Here is a 19,373-nt window from a genome sequence, read left to right as displayed (position 1 = left end):
TGGCAGTTAATTATGCCTTTGGAATCAGAAAGCTCTGGTTGGGAGATCCCTGAGTGGCTCAGTGGTTTAGGGCCTGCCTTTGACCCAGGGCATGATCCTGGAATGCCGGGATCTAGTTCCCTGCATGGAGCCTGTTTCTCCCTCTGCCTGTGTCTCTGTCTGTCTGTCTGTCTCTCTCTCTCTCTGTGTTTCTCATGAATAAATAAATAAAACCTTTAAAAAAAAAAGCTCTGATTGGATCTTTTCTTTGTTATTTGCCACATGGGTGGACTTAAGACAGGTTAGTTTTCCTCTTTGATTTGTTTCACTTTCTGTAAAAAAGGAATCAGAATATTTTCTTCTCAGAGTTGTGATGATTAGATAATATGTGTAAAACCTCTATAATGCAATATAACTGATTAGCTGGTGTTTACTGACTGCTTAATAAATGTTAATTTGAATTATTATAAAAACAGAGAATCAATATTTTTTTGTTAGAATTCCAACTGGATAATATTTTGCTTTTTTTCTTAATGCTGAAACAAATGTGTGTACACACGCATGCATACACACACACACACACACAGACATTTATATTGTTGGTTAGTATTTCCACACACATTTGTTGATAAATACCAAAAAAAGTTATTAAAGTTATTATTGACAGTTTTTAAAATCTTCTTAAATATTTTCTCTTGTTACACTACAAATTTAATTAGAGCAAGGACCATGTCTCATTCACTTTCATATCCCTAACACCTAGCAGTTCTTAATACATTTGAGGTGAATTGAGTCATTTATAATATCCTTAGACTAAGAAAAGGGTTATGGAAAGCTTAGTCAAAGCCCATGACTGAGGGGCTAGTTTCCACAAGGTTAAATAGCAGCTTGAGTGAAAATGGAGAGGATGCAGGAGGGCATTAGTGACCTCATTCCAAATGCCAAATTCTGGATATTACACATATGTTCTCTAAATACATAGTTCTTCTGGCTGTGTCCTGACATGCATACTAAGGTTTTAAATTTCATTTTAATTAGCCTTTCCATATTATTTTGATGTTTTTAAACATATTTTTCCTGATTTGTTTAATAGACTTGAGAAGTTATCATCCAGGAAGAGAGATGCTTTGTCTATATAACATCTAACATACCTGGACCAATTTTTCATGAAATTGAATTTCCCATAGTTTTTCTTTGTGATGAACTAAGTATATTAAAAAACCTCCACTTTTTAGCTCTTACAGAAGACACATCATGTAAGTTATAGTATAATTGCCTACATTATGAACATGTTTTCTTTTTAATTTTTATACTTTTTTAGAAATTATGCAATATGCAATCAAGCTCAACTCCATTTGGGTGAAAACCACACCATCCTCAAACTTTTGTGAGTTTCTACTATCTTCTGGACACTGGACCACGTGCTAGGAGTGGTCCAGTGTTAGATCAAGTTGTGTATATGCAAAGTTATTACTATGTTATTTCAGTAGATTTGGAGGCAGACCAAAAGCAAAGAACAGTTATATGTTATAAGATAACAAGTTAAGTCAATGATCACGATGGTAAGAATTATGCGACATGTCTAGATCTTGATTTTTTTTAACTGAAATGCAAGGTTAAACAAATTCTGATTCCTGAAACAAACTTGACTATTCAGAATTTGATAGGATGGCAGGTGACTTCTTGTCTTTCTCTTCCTTATCTATGTTAATTTGGCAATGGCTATTATTCTTGTTCCCTCATTTCCATTTTTATTGCTATTGCCTTAGATCAGATTCTTAGCACCTCAGGACTTGACTAATACAATAATTTTCTTAACTTTAATCTTTCCAGAGTTGAGCTAATAATTTGTTTTTTTAAAAAAAATATGTCCTCTTGGTCTAGAAGTAGGGATTAGTAAAAATTTTTGGTTCAGAGCAAATAGAAGGGCAGCCCAGGTGGCTCAGCGGTTTAGGGCTGCCTTCAGCCCAGGGCCTGATCCTGGAATCCCAGGATCCAGTCCCCTGTCAGGCTCCCAGCATGGAGCCTGCTTCTCCCTTTGCCTGTGTCTCTGCCTCTCTTCCTCTCTGTGTCTCTCATGAATAAATAAATAAAATCTAAAAAAAAAAAAAAGAAAAAGAAAAAAAAAGAGCAGATAGTAAATGTTTTAGGCTTTGGAGGTCATACACAGTTTTTGTCTTCAACATTCAGTTCAGCCACTGGAGGTTGGAAACAGCCATAGAAAATAATGAATGATGATGGCTGTGTTTTAATAAAATGTTACGTACAAAAAGATGGCAGGTCATATTTGTCCTGTGGGCTATAGTTTGCTGACCTATGGCCTAAAGCAATATTTCTCAAACAGGAAGGCTCTGGTGTGTTCTTAGAGTCCTTGTGTTCTCTTCAGGAATTTTGAAATTTTGAATGGCAATCTTATAAAGTATACATAGATATTTTCCATAATTTTGGTGACTACTTCCTAAATTAATACAGTACATGATTTCAGTGCTGGTGGTTGGGTTTTGAGGTAAATAAATAATACTTTAATTGCTCCAGACAATTGCAAAAAAAAAAAAAAAAAAAAAAAAAAAACGGAGAAAGGCTCTATATAGAAATGGTGTGTTTGCATTAGATGAGGGCCAAATGACTTCCTGATATATAGTAATTGGGATAAAGAAAAGTGGTAACAGAATGAAATAATTACAGCTCACACTGTGTACCTAATTGAATGTGTGCATTTGTCTCATAGTTTATATTTTCATAACTATAAGTTTTGCCTATGTTGTTAGTAGTAATTTTGAGGAAAAAATTTCCCTTAAGACATTACTGTTAATTTGAGTCTTACTGTTCTATAGTTTTAGTTGTTTCTAATTTGTATTTTTAGATTTTATTGGTGTCCATAATTTAAAATCATAAAGTAGTTTAAGAAAATTAGTTATAGGAAAAAGTCAAACCCTCTACTCCAGTAATCAAGGTTCTCAGTAGACCGACTCTAATTCAGCAACTTTGTTCTTATATCCCATTTTCTCCCTTCCATGAACACTCTGCTGCAGCCCCCAAAATTGCTCATGGTACCCAGAACATGCTTTACATTTACTCACCTCAGTGTCTTTGTTCATTTCAGTTTTGACATTAGCAGTCTCAGTTGTAAAGTCTTACTTAAACTAAACTGTCTTCTCTGCATGAAACTTTTTCAGACAGATCCAGCTCAGAAAGATCTCACCTCTTAGTAATTATTTCATATATCACCCATTTGGCCATTAATTATGTTTAACATTAGAACATCTATACAACTATTTCTTTGTTTTGAACTCATTATCGAATTCAGGAGTGCATGCCTTGTCTTCTCAGCTAGATACTGAGCACCGTGAGAACAAAACACCCTCCTTACTTCTTATTGCTCTTGGTAATAAAGAGCATGTTGCTGAGCTGCAAGTTTCACACTGACATAGTGAGCTAATTTATGGCACTTGTCCACATAAATAGTATTCACGGTTCTAGTGTGGTTTTTTTGTAGGCAGATTCTGGCTGTAAGAGTATTTGAAAATTTTAGAAGGAAGTGCTGCAGATCCCATACGGTACCTTGACGACTTTCAAAATGCCCTCATTGGTTCGTGGGTCTGTTTGAATATCAAACCAATTCCCATCATTTCCGGAGAGAATTAAATATTTTGCCAACCAATTATCAGTGCCTTCTTCATCAAGATCAATTGCTTGTAATCTTATCAGTTCTGAGCTTAGACAGTTCTCTTCAATACTTGCTGAATACTGAAATGACAGATCAATTTTATAATCAATAAAGTTTCAAAAGGGGAAAGATGTTAATTAATATATAACTGTCATTTAAGATACTAACAACAAACTATCAATAATTTTTGCACCATTATTAAATAACATACATTCTGATCATAAATCTAAGAATAAAATGATTATAAGATAATAAAACTGATTTTTTGTTCTGTGTGTGAAATCAAGGTCAAACAGGCACTTTGTTTCATTCTTCTTGCTTATTTTTTTTTTTTTTTCATTTTTCTTAAGTTACTCCCTCCTTTTACTCTGAAGGGTCAAATAGTAATATCTTAGGCTTTGTGATCCAGGGAGTTCATGCTACAACTAGTTACCTCTGCTGCTGTAGGATCAAAGCACCTGCAGACAACATATAGAGGAATGAGTCAAGTTGTGGTCCAATAAAACTTTTTTTTTTTTTAACCAAAATAGGTGGTGAGTCAGATTTGGCCTTGCTATTTTCAATTCTATGCTTCTTTATGCCTAAAGATGAAGATGGAAGTTGAAAATGTTTGGGACTCTTGTAGAATTAATTCAGTAAATTATTAGGCCTATAAAGATACATCAGTAATGTTACATGATTCCCAGACTTAGATTAATAAAATCCCAGATTTCTATAAGTAGAGAGTATGGAGGAGATGGTTTGCTGCTTTGATGGTCTGTGCGAGTTGCACAGAATAGCGCCTCAAAGGCAAACATGCACTAGTAAGTTATATTATTATTTTTTTAATGAAATACAATTAAAATATAATTTTTAGTTTTACATACAATGTAGAAATTTGATATTTATATGGAGTGTGAAATGATCACCAGAGTAGGCCTAGTTGCCATCTGTCACCATACAAAGTTAGTACAATATTATTGATTAATGAGATATATTATTAGTATACATAAGAAGTTCCAAGGTTTACACGGCAAAGCTGAGTCCATCCATACATATCAAATCAATTACTGACACTTAGGAAAAAAAGGGTTATAGGGTAACAACTTACAGAAGTTTTCTCCAAGGTGGGAAAATTATCATTGACATCTAAAACCTTGATTCTACAGTCGCACTCAGAGGACAGTCCATCTATAGCTCCATCTCGATCTGAGCCCCTCACGAGGAGGTTATACATACTGTGTTGCTTAAGATAAAAAAAAAAAAAAACCAAAAACTGTAAGACTTAAGTCTCATTTTTAATGAAATCCAACACATCCCAATGTTGTTCTTCCAATTTCCTTTTATAATTTTATGTAATATTTTAATATAATTTTTTCTTTTTATAATTTTCATTGAAAAGTCATGGTTGGATTATTTTTTCTCCCCTCCTTTATCTTTGTCTTTTGAAAATTGAATTCTTTATTTATTATCATTCATTCGTAGAAGGCTTTACCTCTCTGTCAAGGAAACTGGACATCGTGCGGACTTCTCCAGTATACCTGTTCAGGATGAACATTGGTGCACCTGCTGGCTCCTGAGAGATGATCTTATAGGCTATTTTAGAATTCAGATGATTGTCTTCATCTGCATCTGTAGCACTTAACTTTACAACCAATGTGTCTAGAAATGAAGATGGAGATGGAGAATGTTTGGGATTCTGTTAGAATCAGTTCAGCAAATCATCAGGCATAGGAAGAAAGACTGGTTGGCCTTCCCCTGAATTTTCTTTTGCTTTAGTTTCCATGAGAATATAGTATCATAACTTTCAGCTACACCGCTGACTGCAAAAATAATAGTGGTTTGCTTCTATAAAATCATTTACAGTTTCTCAAGTACTTCCAGTCCTTAAGTGATTAAATGGTAAATTAGGGGCAAACTAATCACTGATGTATGAAAAGTTCCATGGCCTTAATCATAAAGCTGAAAAACAGAATTTATCAATTTGTTTTTGTGTGGTCGTGTGACATTATTTTAAAATGCTTAAGGAAGAAATAGTATAACTTAATTAAATTCAGTGTTAAGGTTATTTATTGAGCACCTATATTCTTTATTTTCATTTACCCAGAAAGTAGAGAATTACTATTTGTTGCCTTGGAGGATGGTAGTCCGTTACTGAATAGTCAAAAACATATACCTACTGAAAAGATTTGTCCACAGGAATAGGAAAAGTTCTTAATTATTCATAGGATCAAAGATGCTTATCCAGGCAGTCCTCAAGGACATCAGCCCAAAGGACAGATTTTCCAGAGCTGGATGATCCCTGATGTTTTTCTGCTTTCTAGCCAGGTTTCAAAGTGAAAAACCCTAACACAGAGAACCAGAGATGCTTTCAATAGAAAAAACAGTTCTCATGGAGTTCATAGTTTATGAAAATACGCCCTGGCCCTGTGGTTGACTCTCCTCGCATGAGGGAGTGTGAACAAGACTGCTAATCAGCAACCAAGGGTAGGTGGACTCGGGTGTGCATTTGGATGCGGGTTTTACCTTCTCTCCATTCACCAGGTTGTGGAAGGATGTTAGTGAGGAAACAATGATGGGCTTTGGAAACCCTCTCTCTGTTTGGCTTCCTTTGAGCAAACTTTTATTTTACTTCTGTTATGTCCTCCCATTCTGTTATGTTTTATGTTATAAAAATTTTGTTTCTTCTTTTCAGCATCACTGTTTTTAGAGCCTCTGCAGAAGGAGTTCTCCAGACACCCCTCTTGACTCCTGCCTTTTTACCTCCTCCTTTTCTGCTCCCACATTTCTTGTCTCCTTTCTCTTTTCCCCTAGACTTCTCCATTTTTCTTTCTTTGACTCTTCATCGGTATCTTTAGTTTGCTTTCTATGTGCCTTCTGAAATTTCTTTCTTCTTTTTTCCAAATCTAATTTAGAGGTACACATGCAGACATAGACATGGGAGGAAAAGGAATATTGGAATATTGGGGAAAGAAAGAGGTGGAGGGCAAGGAAGGAGAGCAGAGGAAAAGACCAACACAGGTAAAGCATAGGGCGGAAGGATGTTCAGGAGAAGTGATAGAAAGAGGGAGAAAAGAATATTCGACCTGGAGATGAAATTAAGCAAGATGGAAAAAATGAAAAAAAAAAAAAAAAGAGAGAGAGAATGTAAGGTAGCTTGCTGTATAGACTGTGAAGAGTCAGTGATTACCCTATAGGACTAACCTGATGGGTGCTGTTTGGGATGTACCCTCCATCACTCTCTAGTGTGCTTTAGCCCAGAATTTGAGGAATAGACCAGTACAGAGCCCTTTTCCATATCATGGTTTCTTCTTCAGTTTACTCATTAGTATTAAGTTAATCAAGAGCCAGTAACAATCTTTAAGGAAGGCACTAAGCACCTACTAAATCGCATCTATGAGAGTCCTCCACAAACAAGAGGATATTTAGTGTTTTAGACAGCATGTTTTTATCTAGATCAGTTTTAAGTTAGAATTTGTGGGGTTTATTCAAAATACAAGTTTGACTTTTTCTCATCTTTACATTCTACCTGTATGTCAATTTCCTACACACCTTTTGACCAAGAAAAAATTGATGTGATACAATGCAGAGATGAGTGTCATCTACTTACTTGCATCACTGTTTTCTTCAATGCTGGCTGTGTACACATTTTGTGTAAAAACTGGAGGGTTATCATTTATGTCCATAACCTTGACTCGAAGCTCAAGAGGTCTTTCTAAATCTTCACCCCGTGAATTCAGAGCCCGGCAATAGATCTGTGGAGAGTTGTGGAAAAAAAACTGTCTTTTTCAATCGAAGATAATTAAGTAATATGCTTAGAAATATTTCAGGAAATATGCAAAGAAACAATTTACTTAGTGAATTCAGACTACATTACAATTTATTAATTTAAACATTATCAAGACATTTGATGGCATACCAATGCAACACACCAGACACTCTTGAACTATAAACTTATGTTTTCACACTTTTTTCGTCTCTTGAGTCTTTTTTTCATCTCAGCTTTGCTGTGTTTTAAAAAGGGAAGAAAAAATGCACAAATTAAAACACACTGATGTGACTTACCAAGAAAAGTGGAGTTATCTCCCTGTCCACCACTGAAGTGATATTAATTTCCCCAGTTCGAGGATTAATGGTGAATACTCCGTAAGGTGGTCGATCAATTCCTACCCCAGAAATGCGGTATGTAATCTTCTGGTTTGCTTCACAGTCTGATCGAATCTGTGAAGAAAATGGCTAGGTCTGTGATCTTACTGAAAGCAGTTTCTGAACTGCAGAGTATAATAGAATGAGAAGGGATAGCTTTGTAGCCAGATGGGCTTTGGGTTGAAACCTGGGACCATGATTTAGGCCTGGAGTGACCTTGGAAAATTCACTTAACTTTGCCAAGTATCAGCTTATAATGGGATAATACCACCTACATCCTAGGTTTGTAGTGGGGATGGTATGAGGTAACATATATACACCCACCCCAAAGCCTGGCATAAGGCACATACATGCTTGATGCTAGATTTGTTATTATTAACAATACATTGTTTAATTATCTGATTTTCTTTGCATATAAAGAATTTGACAGAAGAAATCACCATCTTTAGTATTTGTTAAAAGATTGTGTCATATTGATATGTACTTGACTATACTTTAGTTGGAGATTTAATCAAAATTATAGATAATTTAAGAACATCACAAGAGAAGCACAGTATTTAGAGATATTGGCAATCATTTTTTTAATTGAAACCTACCATATCATTCATTCACCTGCCAAATAGATTTTGTGGCAAATATTCTGCTATATAAGTTTTATTTTAATAGTTTCTAAAAAAGATTTTATTTTTTTATTCAGGAGAGACACAGAGAGAGAGAGAGATAGGCAGAGACAAAGGCAGAGGGAGAAGTAGGCTCCATGCAGGAAGCCGACGTGGGACTCGTTCCTAGAATCCCAGGATCACTCCCTGAGCCGAAGGCAGACGTTCAACTGTTGAGCCACCCAGGTGTCCCTGTTTTAATAGCTTTATACCTATTGCTCATAAATTTAAATAAAGATAGTTTACATTTTGAAATCTCACCTGTATACTAAAGATGAAAACATTCAATAAAATACTAAGATTTGTGACCCAAATATCCACAATTAAATAAAGACAACTGTAAATACAACTTGGATTAGCTTCACTGTAATCCAGAGATCTTATTTATATAGATGAAAATCCAAGAATTCTTCCAAATGCGAATGAAAAGAAGAGGGATGCCTTTCTTTCCTAATTCTCCTTCCTTATTAATTGGAATACCATTATTTGGAATACTTTTTAAGTCTCTCCTAATTTCTGGACTTAGGAATCTAGTGGGAACTTTTGATACTCTCTTTTCTTTCTTAAAAAGAATAAGTACTATAAACCTTTGATTTGGGAGTGGGATAGTCGGAGATTATTACTACACATGTAAATTTCCTATAACATGTACATACGACAGATAAACAGAACACAAATGAGAAGATAAAGCCCAGTTGTGCTGGAGATCCAGGTCTCTCTACTAGGATCACTTCAGAGACTCTCTGCTCTGTGTCGGCTCTGCAAAGGTGATACTCAAAACAGTGCCTCAGCAACATGAGCAGAGGAGTACATGTCACCCATCTTCCTTAATTACTATTGAGTAGTAAAGGCTGCAAATCCCTGAAATGGCTGAGGCTTTCCTGCCCTGCAAAATCATTTGTTATCAGCACAGCGTGCTCCTGTTTATTTCATCACTTACTCTGGCAATTGGATTCCTCTTGGAGTTGTCCTCTCCTTCTCGGCAGGCAGCAGCAAACTTGATCCACTCCCGCTTTTGTCTTCTGACGGTCTGCCATTTTGTAGTGCCTTTTTCAATGTCTAATTCTTTCACCTTATGCAAAAATAGTTCACATTTTGTACAGTGTTAGTACAGTTTTACTTAGGAAGGACATGCATTCAACATTGTGAAGTATACCCGGAAGAAGCAATAGTGTTGAATTTGAGGAACAAAGGGTGTTTACTAATTCATGACTCTAGATAGTTAGAGCTCTGTCACCTGCCTGCCTACTTCTTTTGGAATCATCTCACTTCTAACTATATGATTCCAGTGAAACAGATTTCATTAGCTATGTGTGGTGCTCACAATGTGTTACATTGGATAATATGTTATGATTTTTCTTTTTTCAATCTGTCCTCACCATGTGGAGGGCTTGCCTACCTCACCCTTCATTGACCTCTGACCAGGCTTTTTTGTCTCCAGATTCTAAAAGACTGTTAGTGTTCCACTGAGTACGACCTATGCAAAAGGAAAGTTGTTCTGGTGAGTATGCTCACCTAAAAGATGGAAGGGATTTTTCTTTTCTGTTGGTAAGGACACCACTCTAGCTAAGCACCTAAATATATTATTGTAGGATTAGGAGAATATTTTAAGTAAATTGATGGTACTTACAATAATCCTGTGAACAACTCTGTGCCTTCTCAAAGTTGTCCATTTGTATCTCTGCTTGCTATATGTTTTTCTCTTTGTAGGTTTATGTTGCTATTGTTGGAAGATGTCCAGGAATTTTATAGTATTCAAGAGTTTAGAAACTTAGTACATGCATAGACATTTTTATACATGTATAAATGTATGCATATATTTGTGTATAATGTACATTTCCTTCCATTTTGATACAACTTCCTGAAATGTACCATGTATTCCCTACTTTGTCAACAGAGATTAGAAAAGTAATTTTTTTCAATGATTTGAGATTATCATAATGAAAGTTTAACTACTGTAAAAAAAATAAAATTCTCCCAGAGATTAAGGACAGTAGCTTTATTTCCTGAGTCCCACTCTAAATGGCACCAGATTCCCTGTTGTTCTACTTAGTTATGATAAATATTTTTTTACTTTTATATTTTTCCCTCATTGACTGATGATCAGTTATCTTTCCTAATGGTGTAACTATCTAAAAATCCTCTTCCCATCTTAACATGTTACTGTGCTTCTTTTGTTTTGTTTAATTTGGGAAATGTATGGATAAACTACTAATATAGTTTGAGAAAAGTAGCAGTTACTATGACATTGAACTGTCACAAACCATGCCTGAAAACATGGATATTTGGAAGTATGGGTTTTACCATTGCTATTTCAGTTTGGCAGAGATTCTTTCTCTTGCCTTTTATCTAGATGATTATGATTTCAAATATTCTGATATTTGTTATATGATGCATTGCAAAATTCTATTTTTCTTTCAATTTTAAATTGAGAAAATAGTTTTATTATACATTACCTCAACAATAAATTCGCTGTTTACTTCCAGCACCACCTGTTATAGAAGGTACAAAATTAGCAAAAATTTGCATAAATAAAGGAAACAATGTCATAAAACCATTGACAATGTTCTTTTATTAATTCATTTCTTAAATATACATTTTGTTCATAATTTGGAACAAACATGGGTAATACAAAATAAATAATAGACTTTTTGCCCTCCAAAGGCTTTTAAACTTTTAGGAAGGAAAAAGTATAATTATAGCAAGGCAGATTAGGACACATGTTGCAACAGAGGCACCCATGGGCTCAATGGAAAGATATAGCAGATAACTCAAGGGATCAAAGTGAATTTTGGTAAGGCCTTATAGGAGACTAGGGATTGAAAGGGTTCTGCAGGATGAAGGTGCTTTGATAAGAGGAGTTGATGAAGAGAAAAATTTCAGCCAGAGTAAAACATGTACACAGATGTAAAGGAAGTTCCAGAAATGATAAATAATATTAGCAGGAAGTTAGAGGAAGTATGAAGGACACATGGGAAATAAGATTTGGGATGTCAATTTGGAGACAGATCATGAAGCACTTCTTATACCAGATTAAGGAGTTTTAGACTTCATTGGGTAAGAGATAAGGAGTGACAAAAGCAGTGTGTGTAAAATACAGCATTGATACAGAAGGTAGATTTCAAAGAAAAACACTGGAAGTTGAGAGACTTGGGAATTAGCAATTGCTTAGGAAGGACAGAGTTAGCACATCAACATTGGTGCTGAGTGGCCCTGGAAAGAAGAGAGGAGAGAGACATTCTCAAAGGACTGACAGGACTTATGGACCATGTGTTGCCAGGGAAGGAGGGTCAGATGGTGCTGGTGGAGGAAGCTTGGCTTTCAGGAACAACTGGAGTAGTAGTCATAGAAACAGAAAATTCAGCAGAAGTGTGTCCCTGTGGTGAGAGGATGATGGATGTTTGTTTTATTTATTTTTAATGTGATTCTAAAATTTGGGGTAGATATCAAAACTAAAAAAAAAGTGGAACTTATCCAAACATGAGAGCTACTAAAAGTTAAAGGAATTGAGGTTATTACACGGAATGGTTCAAAGTCAATGAAATAGGTCAGGGAATGGGCTCTTATGGGAAATGCTTACATTTGTGCAGTGGACAGAAGGAAGAAATCTAAAAGCAGAGGGCTCAGAGAAAGTAAGGGAATAGAGGGACCGAGGGATCAAGGTTGTGGGCACACAGCACATTCTGTCAGTGTCAGAATGCTAAAAAGTGGAGATGATCATGGTGGTTGTGGTGGGCTGGTGAGGAAGGTGACTCAGAAAGGAGAGATTGGATAAATAGGTGGAAAAGTAGCAAGAAAGGAGGCAGAATGAGTGGAGTGCAGTGATAAGAAGCTAGACAAAAGAGGGAATATTTAATGATTTATGTACATAGCAAGGTTGAGGTGAATGGGAATGGAGAAGGTCACGGGGTCTCTCCTTTACATCTGTGTAAGTAGCATGGAGTCATTGCTAACGTTTGCTGGTGGCATAAGTCAAATAATAGGAGTCAAGGGATGAGTTATTGAGAAAGTGGAAATAGCAATCATAGATTACATGAAAGTAAGGAGTTAAAAGAAATGTGGGAGGGCAGCCCAGTGGCTCAGCGGTTTAGTGCTGCCTTCAGCCCAGGGCCTGATCCTGGAGACCCGGGATAGAGTCCCACATCAGGCTCTCTGCATGGAACCTGCTTTTCCCTCTACCTATGTCTCTGCCTCTCTCTGTCTCTCATAAATAAATAAAATCTTTTTTTAAAAAAAGTAAAATAAAATAAATGTGGGAAGTTAGATGCAGTTTGAGGAGTCAATTAGATCAAGACATATTTTTTATGTCAGGAAATCATGACCAAATATACAATTTTTAAAAAAATATTTTATTTATTTATTCATGAGAGACACAGAGTGAGGCACAGCCACAGGCAGAGAAAGAAGCAAGCTCCATGAAGGGAGCAGGATGTGGGACTCGATCCCGGGACTCTAGGATCACGCCCTGGACTGAAGGCAGACACCCAACTGCTGAGCCACCCCAGGCATCCCCCAGATTTTCTGGGAGGATAAAGGGAGAGATAAAGGGGTGTGTGTGGGAAAAGTGATACGAGGAAAAGGAGAAAAGAAAGAGGAGCAGGAGGAAAAAATCAAGGAGCTGTTATAATTGGGATTAAAAGAGAATAGGAATGACTGCTTCAAAGCTGAGTAAAAGAGCCTTGGTAATGAGGTAGACTATTTCTTCCTTTGAAACATAAGAATGAAGAGAGAAAATCATTTTGAGGTATAATTGGAGGAAAATTATAGCACCGTTTTGTGGAGTTGGAGTGAGCAAGAATGAGGAGGGGTGTAGGAAAGTGACAGGAAGTGTTTTGTGCCTTTTCTAATAGAACTTGGCAGCCTGGGAGCTGGATGAGAAGGAATATGAGGGCTTCCTTAGTTGGGGATTGTTACCAAGGCAGACTGAAGATTCAGGGTTGTGATAAGATACTATTGTGAACTCCAGTGAGTCAGGGAGCAGAGCTAAACCAGGGAGAGACTAGAAAGAGACTGGGACAGAGGGAGAGGGTGCAGAGAGGATCTGCAGGTGTGAAGGGGGGTGTAGGAGGAGTGGGAATGTGATGGGGATTTGGAATGTCACCTGAGTCCAGAAAGGGGAAAAATACAGATTAGAAATTTGGCAGTGGGGAATGGGGTTTTCTCTTTTTTTTTCTTTTTTTTAAGATTTTATTCATTCATGAGAGACAGAGACAGAGAGAGAGAGGCAGAGACACAGGCAGAGGAGAAGCAGGCTCCCTATAGGGACCCTGATGCAGAACTTGATCCTAGGACCCTGGGATCACAAACTGAGCCGAAGGCAGGAGCTCAAACACTAAGCCACCCAATCACCCCAATAGTGTTTCCTCTTAATTCACTTTGTCCCTCACGTGCACTTTTAATTGGACATTAGCAAAATATCTAGACTTGGGAAAGAAGTTCAGTATTTAATAGGAGATCATTTTATTTGATTACAAAGGATGTTTTATTTAATAATAAATAACACTTTTTTGGGGGTGAGGTTTTTTTTTTTTGTTGTTGTTAGAAAATTAGATGGTTCAGGAAGGTATAAGTAAAAGTAAAAATCACACTAAATCCTGCTACTTGGAGATTTATCACTTTTAGTGTTTGGAGAAATTCTTTCAGGCTTTTTTTTTTTTTTTTTTAATTTTCTTCTTCCCAAAACATATATACATGTACAAGTTGTAATTTTTTTTTTCTTAACCCAAAAGAGTTATAATGTGCCATTTGGTAATTTGGTTTTTGCGCTCAGTGATTATTTTGGTAAAGTTCCAGTGAATACATAGGGACATCCTACATTGTGAAGGTTGCCTTATGTATCACTCTAATAGGTATCTTCCATTCAGACCATTGAGATATTAGGATAACAGAGAACTGACTAGTTAATGCTGAGACTAAACTGTGATATGTGATTGTCAGGCACTGTCCCCCCAGTGGGAGGTGAACTGGAAGCACTGCCTTAATGGATGCCAGAAGGTTGATGAACTTGTCATCTGAGCCTACTGTTCCCCATCTTCAGCTTCCCACCAGTCTCTATTTTCTGTTTCTCCTGCACTCTCTTCTCTCTTTCTCATGCATGGAATAACTATTTAATTCTTTTTTTCATTTCCTTCATCAGAATTTGGTAGATTTTCTCATGTACACCTTGTATATATTTTGTTAGATTTATACCTAAGCATAATTTTTTGCTTATACTTAATTAATTAATGCTTAATTAATGCTTATAATTAATTTGAGGGGGGGTTAAATGATATTGTGTTCTAAATTTCAAATCCCACTTGTTCATTGCTGGTATATTGAAAAGCATTTGATGTTTGTATATTAATCTTGTATCCTGAAACCTTGTTATAATTTCTTATTATTTCCAGGACTTGTTTTGTCAATTCTTTTTGATTTTCTACATAGACAATCATGTCATTGTTTTTGGGTTGATTTTTAAAAGAAAGTTGGAAAAGCTTTCTTGCTTGCATAGAAGCTTGTTTATTTTTACTGATGAATTACACCTCCATTGAAAACTATTGTACAAACATGTTTATTGTGGAGTAGAATGTATAGCTTTTATATATGTTCCTTAGGAGTACCAAATCTTTTCTCATTAAGATTCTTTCCTAACTAGTTATCCCCACTTCTTTTAAGATTGAAAAAGTTACCAAATACAAAATCCTTATTTCAGTCTCATATACATAAGGCAAAATATCTTAGGGGGCTATATCATGGATCTTTTGCAAGGGCCAAATAAAAACAATTTAATAGCTAGGACAGTCTTTTTGAAGCACATATTGGATTAAGTCACTCCCTTGCTTAAAACCCTCAAGGCAACTTCCTGTGGCCCTTAGAATGGAATTTAGGCTACCTTCATAGCAAGAAGCTCTATCTGATTTGGTCTGCCCATCTTCTAACTCTATCCCTTATCTCTGTCCCTGAGCTATCTGTTCTTCCAGGACCCAAGTACTCACTTGTCTCAGGCTATTGAGTCACTGTCAGGAAAACTCAAACTTCTGATTTTCAAAACACTGGCTCAGTCCCTTTCTCAGTGAGACATCCCTGACTTCCCAATCTCCAAGCTCAATCAGCATCCATGACCACCCTTTGTCAATGGTTGTCAAATCCATCATTTTTACATCTTCCTCAATAGGAGTCTTCCTAGCACTTTTCAGTGTCTGATGTTATTTTGAAAAGATATCTATTGTCTATACCTGTCCATTACTATATGAGTTCCAAGAAAATTGGGACTTTGGGGATCATGTTCTTACCCTCTCTCCCCTATCAGAATGCCCAGTGCCTAGACATACAGTAAATATTTGCTGTAGAAACCAATGGACAATCACTATAAAAATGATAAAGATATTAAGCCTTGCAAAAATAGAGTGTGACATTATTCAAAAATGTAGAAGATACAAAAGGAAAAATAGGCAGATACATAGATGTATTAAATAGTCCATGTAATTCTTTGAAAGAAATTGTTTTATGGTGGCTTTTGATATCTTTTTCTGTTGGTTCATGATATGCCTATGATCACTCATTATCTCTGCTCTTGGTTAAGCATTTAATTTGGAGCAGCCTTTGAATGAGTGGGCTGCCTTCCATGTTTACTCAGACATGCTTCCATCTTGTGGAGTTTTCTCTCTCCAAATTTAAATGACTTCTTAGACTTTCTACATAGCTTAAATGGTAATTTTATGATATTTCTTTTCAACCTTTTACCTTATCTGTAAAACATTAGTCTAATTTTAAGTATGATAAACTCACATGAGAAAACCATTTGATTAGGAGCCATCAAAGGAATGACTAAAGTCATGTATCAGGCCTTTGTACCATAGGATTTTTAGTATCGATGTGATTAAATGATGGTTTTGTACAAATAGATGATAGATTAGAAAACCAGGTGGGTAGCAGTGAATCAAACTCCAGTCCTTGCAAATACATGGGCATTGCAGTAAAATAGCTTGTGGGAGCTGCCTTCTGCAGGGCCATGGGATGGCTCTTTGGGATGATTAAAATCTTATTAGACTTGATCTTTGCTGAAAATTATTTAAGAAAAATGAAATATATAAACTTGGTTTGAAATCTAGAAGTTGGCTTTGTTTATAGTCTGTATTTACTTTGTAAATTAGTTGGGTGAGATGTAGGCCTTTCAGAAAAAGTGGGGATTTAAAAATAAGGAAGACAAAATAATATTTGTAATTTAGTGCTGTTCTTCCCCTGCCTCTCATCCAACTGTTTGGTGTTCATAAAATTAGTTCTGCTACATAGACAGATTTTAGATGAAAATATAACATTATGAGGGTTAATGTGCTTCAAATTGTGCAGTTAAGGAAAGTATACATGGAGATACGTGTTGCAAATGAAAGTCTTGTTCTGATCTACAAGTAGGACCAAATAGGTGTTTTATTTTTGCCAATTGACTATTTGGAAATTATTGAGAATAATTAATCTCCCAGAGGCATTTAGTGTCTAAAAATGTTTTAAAATGGGGTGATCCCTGAGTGGCTCAGCGGTTTGGCTCCTGCCGTTGGCCCAGGGCGCAATCCTGGAGTCCCGGGATCGAGTCCCGTGTCAGGCTTCCGGCATGGAGCCTGCTTCTCCTTCCCCTGTGTCTCTGCCTCTCTCTTTCTCTCTCTATATCTATCATGAATAAATAAATAAATAAATATTTTTTTTAAATGTTCTAAAATGGGCAGCCCAGGTAGCTCAGTGGTTTAGCACTGCCTTCAGCCCAGGGCCTGATCCTGGAGACCCAAGATTAAGTCCCATGTCGGGCTCCCTACATGGAGCTTGCTTCTCCCTCTGCCTGTGTCTCTGCCTCTCCCTCTCTCTCTCTCTCTCTCTCTCTCTCTGTCTCTCATGAATAAATAAATGAAATCTTAAAAAAAAGATTAAGATTGACTTAAGGAAAAAAATATATATATGGAAGCTGAGATCTAGTAAATGATTCATTTAAAACTATCTGTGGACTTGTACCCTCTGAAATGATCATGTATCTCAGGGATATCTCTGCCCCAAATGAAGATTATTGTTATAGCAGCAAGTAAGATGGTATTAAGGTTTTTCAGTCTGTATGTATCTCTAAGTCAAATAATTTCTGTCTCAGAGTGAATATGTAGCCCTGAATTATAGTTAGCTTCATAAAAAGCAATGTGGTTTAGACATTGATAATAATGATTAGCAATGCATCCTTCTAAATGCAGAAGAACTGGGTATGGGTCTTAATTTTGTTTACCAGCTGTGTGATCTTGGATAAATTTCCTAGCTTCTCTCTGATTCAGATTCTCATCTAAAAAGAATAAAATTTGTGAAAGTAATAGGCACCCTATATGCTCAGTATATTTATACAAAGGAAGAACAGTGAAAGAAGAGTTTCCTTCTGTGCTTTAGAGGATATGTTCACAGCACACCCTGTCATCTAAAAGTACTAGTCATTCATTTTTAAAGACTTAGCTACATCAACCTGATTAGTTCTCAGTTTAAGTGATAAAGGGAGTGTTCTGAATTTATTTAATTTCCTCTTGTCCTCTCTACAGAACCCAACTCAATTGAATAGCAACAATCCATGGTTGCCCTGTGAATTTGTGAGTATAAGTGTAAATGTCCGTTTTTTGTTTTGTTTTTGTTTTTTGTTTTTTGTTTAAGGAAGTTGTAATATTAGATCCTAGGGTCCTTCCTAGGATAACTTATATTGTGCCTGATGGGGATGGTGCACTTCTGATATTTCTGTTTTCTGCTCAGCTGGCTCTACTGATGACGGTCCCAATAGCCATGCTCTGCAAGTCCCATCCCTTTATGTGCAGGTGTTACTGAACGAACTCTGTAGGTTCTGTTCTCAAGCTGTACAAAATCAGGAGGCTCCTCACTTTCCAAGAAATACCTGCGAATGGGTGTTTTGGAAGAAACATGAAATGACATCTTTCTAAATTGCACATAGTACCATAACTGCCTAAACCTCAATTACACTGTGCAGAGTAGTTATGGGTTCCTGGATAATTGAAGAAATTCCTTGCCTATAAAAGTCACCTTTTGGGAGCCTATGTAGGTCATGCATTATTCTAAGGTATAGTTTTGCCTGAAAGGCTGGCTAAAAGACATCACACAAAATGGAGAGGGTTGAACCAGTTGCATGATAATGGAGTAGAGAAGTTAAGGGCACGTGCAGTTGAAGGAACAGAAATAACCCAGAGAGTGTCTGGTATCCTGAGTGTGCTGTGCTCTCTGTGGGCTAGTCTGATGAGAGGGTTTCCCATCTTCTTTTTTTCCTTTGGATGTCTTTACAATAAATTGCATTAACTGAAGTAACATTAATAGGACTTATTCTGGCAGTATAAAATGCCTCTGAAACTAAAACGTATACGCCTGTGCTACTTACTCTCCAAGTATGTGTTTAAGACTGAGATGGAGTATCTGCCCAAAAGGGGCTCCCACATTCAAAGGAGGAAAGCAAATAAATGTAAAAAGATATTGGACTATTATAGACATCATAAAAGAAGCATGGGTTGGATATAGCATTGGCCCAGTTAAGGGAAAGAATCAATTCTGAAACTGGATAAAATTCTGGACATGTAGTTCAATTTATAACTGTGCCACTTATGGTACATTTATACCCTTCTTTATTTGTAAAACAAGGATACTTCTATTTATCTCTTAGGACTCCTGTTATGTGTGTGAAATGATTTCGTTAACTATAAAATGCTTTGTTAGTGCTTAGTTAGATGAGAATGCAGTGACAGACTAAATCCCCAAGATCCACCTCCCATGGTTGTCTCAATTTTAAACCCACAAGCTTACTCTGAAGTTCACTAGCCACATTAAAGTGACCTATTAACATATAGGTGGAAAATATGGTGAAGTGACTTGGTGAGAAAGATAAATTAGAAATGATATCCATTCATTATTTAAAATTTTCTTTGATAAAATATTATGTGACAGGTACT

At 36.3% G+C, this 19,373-nt stretch overlaps 1 protein-coding gene across 1 annotated transcript in view; it reads right to left on the bottom strand.

The window, feature by feature from the left end:
* The window catches only part of DSG4 (desmoglein 4), a 34,931-nt gene extending 16,580 nt beyond the window's left edge, over positions 1-18,351 (bottom strand). Inside the window, exons 1-8 of the mRNA XM_041749212.1 lie at positions 18,244-18,351; positions 10,887-10,922; positions 9,371-9,502; positions 7,691-7,846; positions 7,236-7,380; positions 5,121-5,287; positions 4,737-4,871; positions 3,541-3,726 (exon numbers count right to left, since the gene is read on the bottom strand). Of these exons, the coding sequence (XP_041605146.1) occupies positions 3,541-3,726; positions 4,737-4,871; positions 5,121-5,287; positions 7,236-7,380; positions 7,691-7,846; positions 9,371-9,502; positions 10,887-10,922; positions 18,244-18,351 (1,065 nt within the window). The remainder of the gene's footprint in view (positions 1-3,540; positions 3,727-4,736; positions 4,872-5,120; positions 5,288-7,235; positions 7,381-7,690; positions 7,847-9,370; positions 9,503-10,886; positions 10,923-18,243) is intronic.
* Positions 18,352-19,373: the final 1,022 nt, after the last annotated feature.

The sequence above is a fragment of the Vulpes lagopus genome, chromosome 1 (assembly GCF_018345385.1).
Source record: "Vulpes lagopus strain Blue_001 chromosome 1, ASM1834538v1, whole genome shotgun sequence".
Classification (NCBI taxonomy): domain Eukaryota; kingdom Metazoa; phylum Chordata; class Mammalia; order Carnivora; family Canidae; genus Vulpes; species Vulpes lagopus.
The sequence above is the reverse complement of the archived record's forward strand: the minus strand, read 5'-3'. Positions and strand labels throughout refer to the sequence as shown.